The sequence below is a fragment of the Eutrema salsugineum genome, unplaced genomic scaffold (genome assembly GCF_000478725.1).
Source record: "Eutrema salsugineum unplaced genomic scaffold, Eutsalg1_0 scaffold_15, whole genome shotgun sequence".
In the NCBI taxonomy this organism is placed as follows: Eukaryota; Viridiplantae; Streptophyta; class Magnoliopsida; order Brassicales; family Brassicaceae; genus Eutrema; species Eutrema salsugineum.
In genome coordinates this window covers 1,999,275-2,013,184 of record NW_006256867.1, presented here as the reverse complement: position 1 = coordinate 2,013,184, position 13,910 = coordinate 1,999,275, and the positions used below count along the sequence as shown (strand labels likewise).

Here is a 13,910-nt window from a genome sequence, read left to right as displayed (position 1 = left end):
TGGTCCTTGTTTACAGTGTGTTCATTCCTTTTTTTTTTCAGAGTTTAGAGTTTCCATTGGGAACTAGAATTTAGAAACCATCTCTTTTGGTTTCATTAAAAAAACACAAAGACACCATCTCTATTGGTTCGAGATTCCAAACTATTACTATTACTAAACTTATGTTTTAATAAACTTGTGTTACTATTACTCTCTATTGATTCGAGATTCCAAACTATTACTGCCTATTAATATCTCCAGTATTATCTTCGATTCTTCCAAAACAAAGAGATCAGGAAATGGAAATCCAAGGTCTCTATTGCTAGGTTTGACAATCATTAGCGTCGGGCTATAGAAATCAAAACCAGATCTCCTAAAACTATCAGTCAATATACAAAGAGTATTTGCGGGAACCTAACCGTATATTTAAGCTTTTGGACCAGAAAGTAAAGAAAGCAATGGAGAAAGAGAACCAGAAGCAGTCCGTGTTCGTACCACTTCCAATGGACAAGAAGCTTTAGCGAGGAAGGTATGGATCCGTTACTTGTATATATATATCGCGTATGCAGAGAGGATCTAACGTTACCTGAGGATAACCAGCTTTGGATGATTAGCAACTTTCCACCTAAAGAAGTTATGGAGATCAAAGATACAGATCATATGGCAATGTTCTCTAAGCCTCAAGAACTCTGTGCTATTCTCTTAGAGATTGCGGACAAGTATGCTTAAAATAAACTTGAGATCTTCAACTACAATAATAAGCTAGATATGAGTGATTTGGGTGGACTACATTAATAGAAAATTATATGAATAAGAAGAGGATAACATCATTACCTGAAGATTTCCATTGTGAATTAATAAAGATGCAGATTATATGCCCATAAATAAGGAAAGATGGTAGTGATCTGCAAAATATGTATATAAGCAGGTGAAAACACATATGAGATGAATAAGCAAAGAAAACCTGAACAAAAAGACATATCATACGATATCTCTAAGTCAAATGATCACTGAAACCAATTTTATAGAGTATTTCTATATGCAACAAATCTGAACATTGGATAGAGTATAGTTAAAAACCCTCTCGCTTTCTCTAACTTCCTCTACCATAACAACCAGAGAGGAGAACACCGTGAACTTTAACATTCAATGAGAAAAGATACAATCACAAGCCTGTTGTGGTCAATTTGACGACAGTCCTTATTTCTTATTCAAGACAGAGCAAAAAGAAACACAAAGATCCCAAACTTGTGAACCAATCATAGAAGAACCAGCATCACCAGAACCGGCGTATGCTGATATTGAGGACTAAGATGAAATTTTCTATAATAAGAGATGGATTCTTGAAACAATAAAGATTTAATTCCTACCACCATACTCAACAAGGAAACTGATACATCAAAAGAATTGGTAGCATGAGTGTAGGAACTAAATATTTATTTTCCCAAAGATCTTTTGATATACCACCTTCAATATTGTAGAAATTTCGTCGTTACTGTTCCAAAACAATCTTCAATACCAGCACATCCCAGTCTCTGTGATGCTGGGTCTTCAATGACTGATTTGTTGTTCTGGAATCTTTGTTCCTCTTCTTACTCTTTGTCCTGAGTAAGAAATAAAGAATACTCCAAAAACGTGAAAGGTATGTAAAAAAACCCTAGCTCTCCCTTTTCTCTCCCAAGCGCCGACTTGTACGGACTGTAAGGACATTGATTTCCTCTTCGCAAATCGTGTTTCCTGCTCTCCGATCTTGTCTCCGTCTTCCCGACAACCTTCCCTTCTACTCTGTTTACCCCTGTTCTTCTTTCGTTCTCTTTCCTGCCTGAGATTCTGAGTCTCCTGTGGTGAAGGTGCCTCAAAAACCTCACCATTCTCGCGTAACTCAATAGATCTCGTCTCTTTCTAGCTCCCTGCTACGTGATACTCGGTGGAATGACGAACCAACCTTCTGACCTGTCTGCTCCACGAGGCCGGCGTTCTCCGCAGGAAGACGAACCCATCCGGATCCCACGCTTTGACTACTCTGCCCTGCTCGACCGCTTCCGCCTGACACTCATCGGGCGCACCTTTCATCTCGGACGAAGTACAGAGGCGCTTCTGGCTTTCATGCCTCGCACAGGCATCTGGGATCTCGACGGAAGAGTCCAGGGCCACGATCTCGGGAACGGCCGCTTCTACTTCGACTTTGAAACAGAGGAGGACCTCCAAAAAGTCCTCAAGCGACGACCCTGCCACTTCAATAAGTGGACATTTTCCCTGGAGAGATGGGAACCTAATATCCGGGACGATTTCCCGAGCACAGTGACTTTCTGGGTTAGGATTCGAGGGATCCCCTTACATTACTGGGTCGATGAGGCTTTTCGGAAGATCGGGGAATCACTGGGACACGTCGAAGCTGTCGACGTCAAAGACGGAAGAGTAAATGTCACCGTGGATGCCTCCAAACCCCTCATCATGAAGCGAAGGGCCCAGTTCGACAACGGCGACGAGGTCTCGGTGTCTCTTCATTACGAACGCCTCTACAGGTACTGCTTTTCCTGCAACATGATCTCCCACGAGGAACGCAACTGCCTGGTGCTCTCTGAGAGGGAAAGACAGGACAACAAAGCTCGCCGCTCTGCGGCTCTCCGATCTGCTTCAGAGAGAGATCCGGGATCGATGGAGCCTGTCACAAGAAACCGTGAAGCTGCGGTGGGTATGGAGCGCGAAAGGCTCACGCTTGGTGGTAATGAGCGCAGTGCTCCTCCCTCTGCGCCGCGATCAAACTCTCGCCCTCGAACAGACCCACCTCGTCCTTCTGCCAGACGAAGCTTGAACCAGGACAGAGATGCGTCGGGTAGAGGGAGCGGTAGAGGCTCTGTGTGGACGAGAGTGGAGGATGCAAGGAGACCTCATCATCCCCGCAATCGGGAGAACTCTGCTCTGTCATCTTCGGGCTCGAGAAAGCGCAGGAATGAAGAGTCCTTTGCGACCAGTGCGTGGAGGCCAAGAGAAAGCGCTGAACGAGGGGATGTCCAAAGATCTGAACCTCTTCGTCGACGTGGAGCCGCCTTCCAGCGCCAGCTTCAGCGTTCTCCGCCCAGGGAGAACCCGAGCTTCGCTCAATGGTAGCCCCCTCGACCCCCCCGATCCCAAGCATTGGAGGCGTCGCGCAACCTCGATCCCTCGTCTTCCGCGAATGCAAGAGACAAAGGGAAAGCTATAGCATCAAGGGAGAACGTCTTTGGGGAAGATGGCGAAGACTCAAGAAGGATGTTTGAGTATGGTTCAGGATCGGGAGCTGCTCGATCTCCACCAAACCCTACTCTTGCTCTAGAGAACGTTGTCATCTCGAACGAACCCTCTACTCCTGTGGCAATGGATGTCGATGAAGGGAATTTGGTTGACGATGGAGAGGAAAATCTCTTTGGAGAAGAAGTGGTCCCCTTTGATTGGGAGGATATCGCTGATGATATAGCCGCAGAGGAGCTCGCGAACGAACTCGTTGGGGAAAACTTGGAGGGTGACACTGATGAGGCAATTGTTGAAGCAGACACAGCAGGGAAAGTAATCGCTGATGGAACCGGTGTGGAAGCTGGGGAAGTGGAGTTCACGGAAGAAGACCTCCGCCTGATGGAGGAATGCGAGCGCAAGCTGATGGAGGATGACCTTCTGGAGAATGATGACTTACTTGGAGAGGAGCTTGACGACGAGATAGCAGATGTCAGCCAGGAACGAACCATCTCTGAGACCCCTATTCCAGTTACCCGTGCATCTCGAGCAACTCCCGCCTCGTCGCAGTCACCAACGAGTCGGAGAACCCGGTCTCACAAGTCTTCAAAAACATCTCACCTCGCTGGTGAAGACATCTCGAAGATGAATGGGAATCCCCCAAACACTGGTTCAAGAAAGCTTGTGGAACCTAAGAGACGAATCCCGCGCAGTCCCAAGGGAGTAGGAGTGGCGATCTCTAGGAAGTTGAAGCCGTTCAAGAGCAGAACCTCCCCAATGAAGAAATCTGGGCCAACCCTCGGTTCTGCAAAGGGTAAGAATCCCAAGCTCTCCAAAAATTTCCCTCGTAAGGAGGAGTCGACCCATTTTGGCTCTAAAATTATTTCTCTTCCGTATGTGCCTATGGCTAAGGTCTCAAAAATTGCGATGTCTTGTGTAGGTTTGGTGGGGTCCTAGAACCCACCCAAGCCAACTAAATGAAGACCATAGCGTGGAACTGTCAAGGGGTGGGGTCAAAACCAACATCCCGGCGACTGGAAGAGATGTGTAGGAGATTCTCTCCAGGTTTCGTTTTCCTTTCAGAGACAAAGAATGACCGTTTTTTTCTGCAAAAATTTGCAAGTAACTCTTGGTTTTGATAATCTCCATACTGTTGAACCTGTGGGTTTTAGTGGGGGTTTAACTCTTATGTATTCGAATGACTTTCCGGTTAAGTTTCTATGTTCGGATGATCGTTTAATTGACATTGAGACTATTATTGATGGTAACCGTGTGTTTATGACCTTTCTTTATGGTGATCCGGTTGTTAAAAACCGTGAATATGTTTGGGAAAGATTGAATCGGATTAGTACTGATCGTTTAGATGCTTGGTTTATTGTTGGCGATTTTAACGAAATCACAAGTAACCTCGAAAAATCTGGAGGCAAACGTCGATCTGAATCTACTTTCCTTCCTTTTAGAGCCATGATAAACTGTTGTGGCTTTATTGATCTCCCTTTTAAGGGGAACCCTCTCTCCTGGACTGGACGCCGGCGAAGTGGCCTTATCCGATGCAGGCTGGATCGAGCTATGGGGAACGAAGACTAGCACAATATCTTCCCACACTCCCAGGTGGAATATTTGAAGATGTGGGCTTCAGATCACCGACCTCTCATTGTTTTTATTCAGAAGAAACCTTCGCAGCAAAAGAGGAGCTTTATATTTGATAGGAGATGGCTTGATAAGCCCGGTCTACAAGACGCTGTGTCCGAAGGATGGTACGTTTTCGCTCAGCCACAGAACATCCCTCTCGTCCGCCGCATCCAGAACTGTAGGAAGCATATCTCCGCTTGGAAGCAGAACACAAAGACAAACTCGGAAAAACTCATCTTGGAACTTCAAGATCAGATTGATCAGGCGAATAACGATGATAATGTCCCCATCGAAGTACTTCAAGACCTGAAACACAAACTGCCTGTAGCCTACTCTGAGGAAGAATTATATTGGAAAGCAAAGAGTAGAGCTCTTTGGCTCAAGGACGGGGATAGAAACACAAAGTTTTTCCATGCCACAACTAAGCAAAGAAGGGCACGGAATCGTATTGTAGGTCTCCTTGATAAAAATGGTACTTGGGTGGATAACGAAGACGGAGTTGAGAAAATAGCAATTGAGTATTTCCAGAACCTTTTTTCATCAGCTCCGTCACCTAATATTTCTACTGCCCTCCAAGATGTTCCTGTGACGGTTTCCGCTGCTATGAACGAGTCCTTGACGAAAGAGGTTTCCGTCGATGAAATCCGGCGTGCTTTATTCTCGATGAACCCCGATAAATCACCAGGCCCTGATGGCATGACGGCTTTATTCTTCCAGAAATTCTGGGACATTGTTAAGGACGGGCTAGTAAAGACGATTCGTGATTTCTTTCAGACTGGCAGACTAAATGAGACAAACATTTGCCTTATCCCGAAGGGAGAGAAACCGCGAGAGATAGCCGGATTCAGGCCCATTAGCCTCTGTAATGTGGCCTATAAGGTGATCTCTAAGATCTTAAGCACCCGCCTTAAGAAATTCCTTCCGGAATTAATTTCCGACACCCAATCGGCCTTTGTAGCTGGCCGTCTCATTACAGACAACATTCTCATCGCCCAAGAGAACTTCCATGCCCTTAGATCGAATCCGGCATGCCGTAAAAAATTTATGGCTATCAAGACGGACATGAGCAAAGCATATGATCGGGTTGAGTGGAACTTTCTGAAGGCCCTGATGGAGAAGATGGGCTTTGATTCTCGTTGGATTAAGTGGATAATGTACTGCATTTCGTCTGTTTCATACAAGATCATCGTCAATGGAGTTCCGAGAGGCAGCACCAAACCTACACGGGGGATCCGTCAAGGAGACCCGATATCGCCGCACCTATTCATTTTGTGCACGGAAGCGCTGATAGCTCAGCTGAGAAGGGCGGAGGAGGCCGGAAAGATTCAAGGGATTCGTATTGCTCGAGAGAGCCCGGCGACGTCCCATCTCCTCTTCGCTGACGACAGCCTCTTCTTCTGCAAGGCAGACTCCACCCAGTGCAAAGAAGTTATTGATATCATCCACTCGTATGGTGAGGCTTCCGGACAAAAAATCAACTATGCGAAGTCATCTCTAATGTTCGGAAATGATATCCCCCCTCAGAACAGACTAGAAATCAAAGAAATCCTTGGGATCACCCAAGAAGGATGAATGGGGATGTACCTCGGGCTTTCGGAGAAGATTCAAGGATCAAAGGTCCAAGTCTTTGCCTTTGTGAGAGACCGGCTCCAAAGCCGTGCTAATTCATGGTCAGCTAAGCTTCTTTCTAAAGGAGGCAAGGAGATTTTGATCAAGTCTCAAGCTCAGGCACTTCCGACATACGTAATGTCGTGCTATCTCCTACCAAAAGCTATTCGCTCCAAATTAAACAGCGCCATCGCGAATTTCTGGTGGAGTACCAAGATAAATAGTGGGGGAATTCATTGGCTAGCATGGGACAAGGTTTGCACCAGTTTGGACGAAGGAGGGTTAGGGTTCCGGAACTTGGAGGATTTCAACATTGCTCTCTTGGGTAAGCAATTGTAGAGACTTCTAAGATTCCCCGATTCCCTGTTGAGTAGAATCCTGAAAGGAAGATACTACAAATATTGTAATCCCTTGGAAATATCAGTGTCAAACCGTCCATCCTTCGGGTGGAGAAGCATCATGGCGGCTCAACCCCTTCTGCGCTCACATATTAAAAAGATTATTGGTTCTGGCTTCGATACATGTGTGTGGACAGAACCATGGATCCCGGATTCACCGGCGAGACCCCCGAGAGGAACTGGTGAACCAAGAGATCCCCTGCTCTACGTCAATGCCCTGATAGACTTTGAAACAAAGCAATGGAAGACGGAGCTTTTACAAGAACTTTTCCCTCCGGAGGAAATTATCCTAATTCAAGGGATACGTCTGAGCCGCTCAGTCTCGAGAGACGGCTACAGTTGGCTGCTCACCAAATCTGGCACTTATACGGTCAGAACCGGATACCTTGCCGCGAGATCCCTGTCTCGCCTTACTTGTGGCCCCCCTATTCAGGGACCGAGTATCTCCGCACTCACGGCACAAGTTTGGAAAATTAAAACCACACGGAAGCTTATGCATTTCATGTGGCAATGCCTTTTAGGAGGTGTGGCAACTAATCAGCGCCTCCTCCTCCGACATATCGCAAGAGATGGAGAGTGCCCCCGGTGTGGAACGAGAGAAGAAACGATCCATCACATGCTGTTCGAATGCCCTCCAGCCCGCCAGTTATGGGCTCTCTCCGCGATCCCATCGGCCCCGATGGTGTTTCCATCCTCTTCCATATACGCATCTTTTGACTACCTCTTCTGGCGCGCAAAGGATCTCGGATGCTCCGAAGAATCTCTTAAAGCCTTTCCGTGGATCTTGTGGTTCACTTGGAAAGCCCGAAATCGGAAGGTCTTTGACAACTTTGATGAAGACCCTCGAGACACTCTTAACCACGCGGTCCAAGAGGCTACAGCTTGGAGTTTGGCTAATGCTAAAGATGAAGCCAGTCAGAACCGGGGCATCATCCAATGCGATCTATTCACCCCTGTGCCGAACCAATTAGTGTGCTCCTTGGATGGATCATGGAAGGACTCTGATACCTTTAGTGGTTATGGCTGGTGTTTACGGCAAGGGAGTGTCATTCTCTACTTGGGATTGAAAGCCTCTAGGAGGGTCTCGTCCCCCCTCCATTCCGAACTTGACGCTTTGCTCTGGGCGATGGAATGCCTCAAGGAGCTCTCTCTTCATCGGATTGTCTTCGTCTCAGACTGCACTGACCTCGTCAACATGGTAGATAACCCTGCAGAGTGGCCATCCTTTGCCACTGAGCTCGACGATGCTGCTAGCCTTCAAAGATCATTCATTCCGTTCAGTTTAAAGCGCATTTCTAGAGAGGAGAATGTCCACGCGGATTATCTTGTTAAACAAGCTAGGGCACGAGGATGCGAGTTCGAATTCTTTGGCTCAACGGCTCCCGATTGGCTTGCTCGAGTAGAAAGTCATCTTCGAAACAACATATGAGCGTTAAGTTTGTTTTTTTAGTCGAAAAAAAAAATAAAATAAAGAATACTCCGAAGATTACCAGCATTCCATGATCAGCAATTTCCCTGTAAAAGAAGTAATGTAGATCAGAGAGGCAGATAATATAGCAGTGATCTATAAATACAAGATTGAAATGAGTGGTCTTTCTATGGAACTATTTATCTCAAAGCAGCTCTTATCAAAATATCACACAGAAACATGGAGAGCATTTTCTATTTGCAAAAAAAAAAAAAAAAAAAAAGAAACCTGAAAATTGTGTAAAGAAGCAATTTAACTGCACTGATCTAACTTGTCTACTCCATAATCTTCAATACAGTAAAAAAAAAAAATTAAGAGTCGGTTCTTGAATCTATGGAAGAAACAACTATTTGACATCCTTAAAAAAGAAAAACAAAAAACAAAAAAACAAAAGCCTAAAACTTTTTGAGAAGTTTAAAGTAAGCGAAGTTTTGAAAAAATTGGGGTTGATTGGTTCACTGATTTACAATTCACTGACCTTTTTTGCATCCTCAAGGAAAAACCGGACGGTTCTTTTTTTGGAACATCAACCGGACGGTTCTTACACTAAATATACTGTATAGCCCATGAAGAAAACAATCCCTACAAAGATAGAAAAGCCATTGCAACATCGTGAGACACGTTAATAAGCTCAGAACACTTGTCATGATGAGAAATGAGGACCATCAAAACCATCGCCGCTTGTCTTCTCTGTTAGGATCTTAAATTGGCAAAAATGTTGAACAGCTTTTTGTCAGTCCATGGAACTATTACCCACCAAGCCCTTACCAATGTAACACACAGAGACTTTCTATAGTCAGAAACATGCTTGATATAAACAGATCATCACCATAACAATAGTAGAGGATGGAAAAAACAGCACAATGTGGCTTGGATCAAACTCGAACCCTTCTTTGGATAACAGATATATGAGCATTATAAAGCCAGTTGCGATGATCCAAATACATTTGTGAGATGAATAAGCAAAAGGAAGAAGATCAGAAGCAATGAATAGAAGTTCTTTTTGAGAACATTTCACGGTTTTAATAAATCTAATAGTCAAAAGTGTTGAACCAAGATGCTAGATCTTAGAAAAGGATTCTATCCAAGACAGAGCTAAATAAACCGACCAAATAACTCCATGAACTCTATCGACTAAAAACTAACAGTCAATGCAATCTTCATGTACCATTCTCTGGATCTCAGAGAACAACCAAAAACTAACAGTCAATGTAATGTCAATTTATCATTCCCTGGAGGTAGCACAAGGGAACTAACCGTCAATATAATCTCTTCAAGTGATTCTCATATCTGAGTGAAATCTGCAAGCATTCCACTAGAAGAATTCCTGGACACCGTGTTTGAAAGCTTTGGGACACCTGATCGTCCTCTACAGACTATTCCAAGAAACCCTATTAATTGTCTCCGGTTGAAGTAAGACTCCAAGCCTAATCAAACCTCTCTTTTCAAGCTCAAATGAGATTGCTACTAATGTGTGAGGATCTTGAATTGGCAAAAATGTTGGTGAAAGTAAACCCGTTAGCAACGAACAATCTGACAGGGACAAGACGATTCACAGAGCAAGGGTATGAATCAATTACACGTATTTATATCATATGCGGATAGGATAATATAGTACCTGAAGTACACCAGCATTGGATAATCTAAAACTTTCCGCCAAAAGAAGTAATAAAGATCAGAGGTGCAGATCATATGCCAATGCTCTCCAGGCCTCAAGAACTCTGTGCTTGTCTCTGAAATTGCAGCTAATTATGCATAAATAAACCTGAGACCATCAACGCAAATTCGTTACGAACTTCAGCTTCCACCACAATAATTAAGCGATATGAGAATACATGTATATGTATGAGAACAAAGCAAGTGATACTTTTAAAAGGAACGGTTTTATGAATCAATATTGAAAAGAGAACTGTATTACAATAAGAAACAATTGCAATCCCTCTTGGAACGTCGATTTTAGCATTGTGCAGCAAATCTTTAGCAACAAACATAGATCTACATATTCCACCTAGCACCAAAAGTAACACACAGAGACTTCTTAACACTCGTATATAACAACTTTTTCTTTTGAATAGATCATAAAAAAAAACAATTCCAAAATAGTAAAAAACATCATATTTCACAATCATCGCTTTAAAAGATAAGCTCTAAGATTCACCAACCAACTAACTCCGTGAGCTAACAGTCAAAGTAAAGTTGGTGTACCAGTTTCTGGATCTTAGAGAACGGCCAAAACCTAACAGTCACTATAATGTTGGTTAATCATTACCAGGAACTCAGAGCATGAGGGAAACTAACCGTCAATATAAGTGTTGAGCCAAGAAGCTGAAATTAAAAAATAAGACAATGGAGAAGACGAACCAAAAGCATTTTGTGCTTGTGCATTCGCTCTGCCATGGCGCATGGAGTTGGTACAAGGTGAAAACACAGCTAGAGGCTGCAGGGCACTATGTCACTGCAATGGATCTGGCTGCTTCGGGTATCAACATGACCAGAGTGGAAGAGATTCAGACTTTGACGGATTATACAAAGCCGTTGCTCGAGATTATGAGCTTGCTTGGCTTGGAAGAAAAGGTGATTCTTGTTGCTCATAGCATGGGAGGAATACCGGCTGCTCTTGCCGCCGACATCTTCCCTCGTAAGATCGCTGCTATTGTCTTCTTGACATCTTCGATGCCCGACACAAGAAATCCACCTGCTTACGTTTTCCAAAAGGTATTCCTCCACTGATTCAGTATGATCTCTTCGTGGCTGATTCTGATATTGAAGTGAAATCTGCAGGTTATGGCGAGCATTCCACAAGAAGATTTTTTGGACACCGTGTATGGAAGCTATGGGACACCTGATCGTCCTCTACAAACTGTTCTTTTTGGACCAGAGTTCATGGCCAAGAAACTGTATCAAATGTCTCCGGTTGAAGTAAGACTCCAAAACCTATTCAAATCTCTCTGTTCAAGGCCTAAATGAGACTGCTAGAAACATCTACTCAATCTTTCTGCTAGGATCTTGAATTGGCGAAGATGTTGGTCAGGGTAAACCCATCCGTTACAGACAATCTTGCAGGGACAAGAAGCTTTACTCAGGAAGGGTATGGATCGGTTACACGTATTTATATTATATGCGGAGAGGATAATATAGTAACTGTGGAAACCCAGCGTTGGATAATCAGCAACTTTCCGCCAAAAGAAGTCATGGAAATCAAAGATGCAGATCATATGGCTATGAACTCCAAGCCTCAAGAACTCTGTGCTCGTCTCTTGGAAATTGCAGCTAAATATACATAAATCAACCTGAGATCATCACCACAGATTCGTTATGGACTACAGCATCCCCCACAGTAATTAAGCTATATGAAAATACATGTACATGTATGAGAATTGAGAACTATGCAATTGATACTTTTAAATAAATAAAGAGAACGTTTATGCATATTTAGCTGCATTGTGCAGCATATCTTTAGCAACAACCATACGCACTGCTAAAACAACATTTTTTCTGTCCATATATTTATTTATCGTATACAGCACACATAATAACACACAAAGACTCTAGAAACATGTCTGACATAAATAGATCATCACCATAACCAATATCCTAGAGAAATTTCTGTATGCAAGATGTAAACAACAAAACATTTGCTACCCTCAAACTCGAACACTTCACTGGATAGAGAATAGTCATAAAAACCAATGAATTGCTCTGACTTATATGCTCAGCCACGGCAAATCCCCAAAGAGGAAAATTGGGGAAATACAGAAAGAGTATGCTCCAAATTAATGCATCACAAATTCACAAAAACCAACTCAAGGGACCAATTATAAATAAACTCAATCCATCGCAGTTTTCCTATGAAATCTTCTCAACATTGAAAGTGCAATTTAAACATAATCTATTTCGCCAAAGCAAATAAAATCACTCGAATATAACAACTTTTTCATTCACATTTTAACTGACATAAAAACAAAACATCTTATTCATCAAGCATCAGTTTAAGAGATAATTACGTTCTCTAAGATTCACCAACCAACTAACTCCATGAACTAATAGTCAATGTAAAGTTGGTGTATCATTTTCGGGATCACAGAGAAAGACCAAAACCTAACAGTCAATGTAATGTTAGTTTATCATTCTCAGGAATTCGAGCACGAGGGAAACTAACCGCCAATTTAAGTGTTGTACCAAGAAGCTGAAATAAAAAAAACGGCAATGGAGAAGACGAACCAAAAGCATTTTGTGCTTGTGCATACGCTCTGCCACGGCGCATGGAGTTGGTACAAGGTGAAAACACAGCTAGAGGCTGCAGGGCACTGTGTCACTGCAATGGACCTGGCTGCATCAGGTATCAACACGACCAGAGTGGAAGAGATTCAGACTTTGACGGATTATACCAAGCCCTTGCTCGAGATTATGAGCTCGCTTGGCTTGGAAGAAAAGGTGATTCTTGTTGCTCATAGCATGGGAGGAATACCCGCTGCTCTCGCTGCCGACATCTTCCCTTGTAAGGTCGCAGCTATTGTCTCCTTGACATCTTCCATGCCCGACACCAATAACCCGCCTGCTTACGTTTTCCAAAAGGTATATCTCCTCTGATTCAGTATGATCTCTTCGTGGTTGCTTCTGATATTTGAGTGGAATCTGCAGGTTCTGGCAAGCATTCCACCAGAAGAGTTTTTGGACACCATGTTTGGAAGCTACGGGACACCTGATCGTCCTCTAGAGATGGCTCTTTCTGGACCAGAGTTCATGGCCAAGAAATTGTATCAGTTGTCTCCAGTTGAAGTAAGACTCCAAAACTATATAAAGCATCTCTTTACAAGGCCTAAATGAGATGAGATTGCTAGTAACATTTGTCAATCTTTTTCGTTAGGATCTTGAATTGGCAAAAATGTTGGTGAGGGTAAACCCGTTAGTAACGAACAATCTAGCAGGGACAAAAAGCTTCACTGAGGAAGGGTATGGATCGGTTACACGTATTTATATTATATGCGGGGAAGATAATATAGTACCTGTGGAAACACAGCGTTGGATAATCAGCAACTTTCCTCCAAAAGAAGTAATGGAGATCAAAGATGCAGATCATATGGCAATGAACTCCAAGCCTAAAGAACTCTGTGCTCGTCTCTTGGAAACTGCAGCTAAATATGCATAAAGAACGGGTTATATGAATAAAAGATTCGTGAGAATACTGTATAGCATTGAGATGCAATTACAAGTTTTACGTGCAAATATGAAAACAACAGAACAATGTGGCTTGCATCAAACCCTCATCACTGGATACGACATTAATCTAACCTCTTTACTCCAGTTCACTAAACAATCATACCAATGAAACCAAGCCTGGCACAATTTATCGAATCAAGGGAAGAAACAATAACTCTACTCTTCCAGATTTGAAAGAAAGAAAGAAAAAAAATTGCAACTTTAATCAGAAACCTGCAAGCACTGAGGCATATGCTAGAGAGTAGAAGAATCTAGGCTCAATTACTTTCTTCGCCGTCGGAGAAATCGACCCATTTCTGTTTCATCTTTCAATGACAAGCTCCTGTAATTTTTTGAATCTAGGCTCAATTAAATCTGTTCAAATGTAGAGACTTTTCTCTGGAAACAGAACTCCT

General features: G+C 43.2%; 3 protein-coding genes across 4 annotated transcripts; all 3 read left to right on the top strand.

The window, feature by feature from the left end:
• Positions 1-3,110: 3,110 nt before the first annotated feature.
• LOC18021887 lies at positions 3,111-5,843 on the top strand. Its single transcript, XM_024158112.1, has 2 exons — positions 3,111-4,003; positions 4,130-5,843. The coding sequence occupies exons 1-2, from the start codon at positions 3,232-3,234 to the stop codon at positions 4,144-4,146; spliced, it is 789 nt and encodes a 262-aa protein (XP_024013880.1). The 5' UTR covers positions 3,111-3,231; the 3' UTR covers positions 4,147-5,843.
• A 4,766-nt stretch (positions 5,844-10,609) lies between these two features.
• Positions 10,610-11,734, top strand: LOC18022054 (putative methylesterase 19). Of its 2 annotated transcripts, none has more exons than XM_024158111.1 (3): positions 10,610-11,010; positions 11,077-11,214; positions 11,359-11,578. In XM_024158111.1, exons 1-3 carry the CDS (start codon positions 10,642-10,644, stop codon positions 11,431-11,433), a joined length of 582 nt encoding a protein of 193 aa, XP_024013879.1. In that variant the 5' UTR covers positions 10,610-10,641; the 3' UTR covers positions 11,434-11,578. The 2 variants fall into 2 exon arrangements, with proteins under 2 accessions (XP_024013879.1, XP_006404841.1); XM_006404778.2 differs by having other exon boundaries at positions 10,615-11,010; positions 11,298-11,734.
• A 717-nt stretch (positions 11,735-12,451) lies between these two features.
• Positions 12,452-13,569, top strand: LOC18022053 (putative methylesterase 19). Its single transcript, XM_006404777.2, has 3 exons — positions 12,452-12,870; positions 12,937-13,074; positions 13,163-13,569. Exons 1-3 carry the CDS (start codon positions 12,502-12,504, stop codon positions 13,442-13,444), a joined length of 789 nt encoding a protein of 262 aa, XP_006404840.1. The 5' UTR covers positions 12,452-12,501; the 3' UTR covers positions 13,445-13,569.
• Positions 13,570-13,910: the final 341 nt, after the last annotated feature.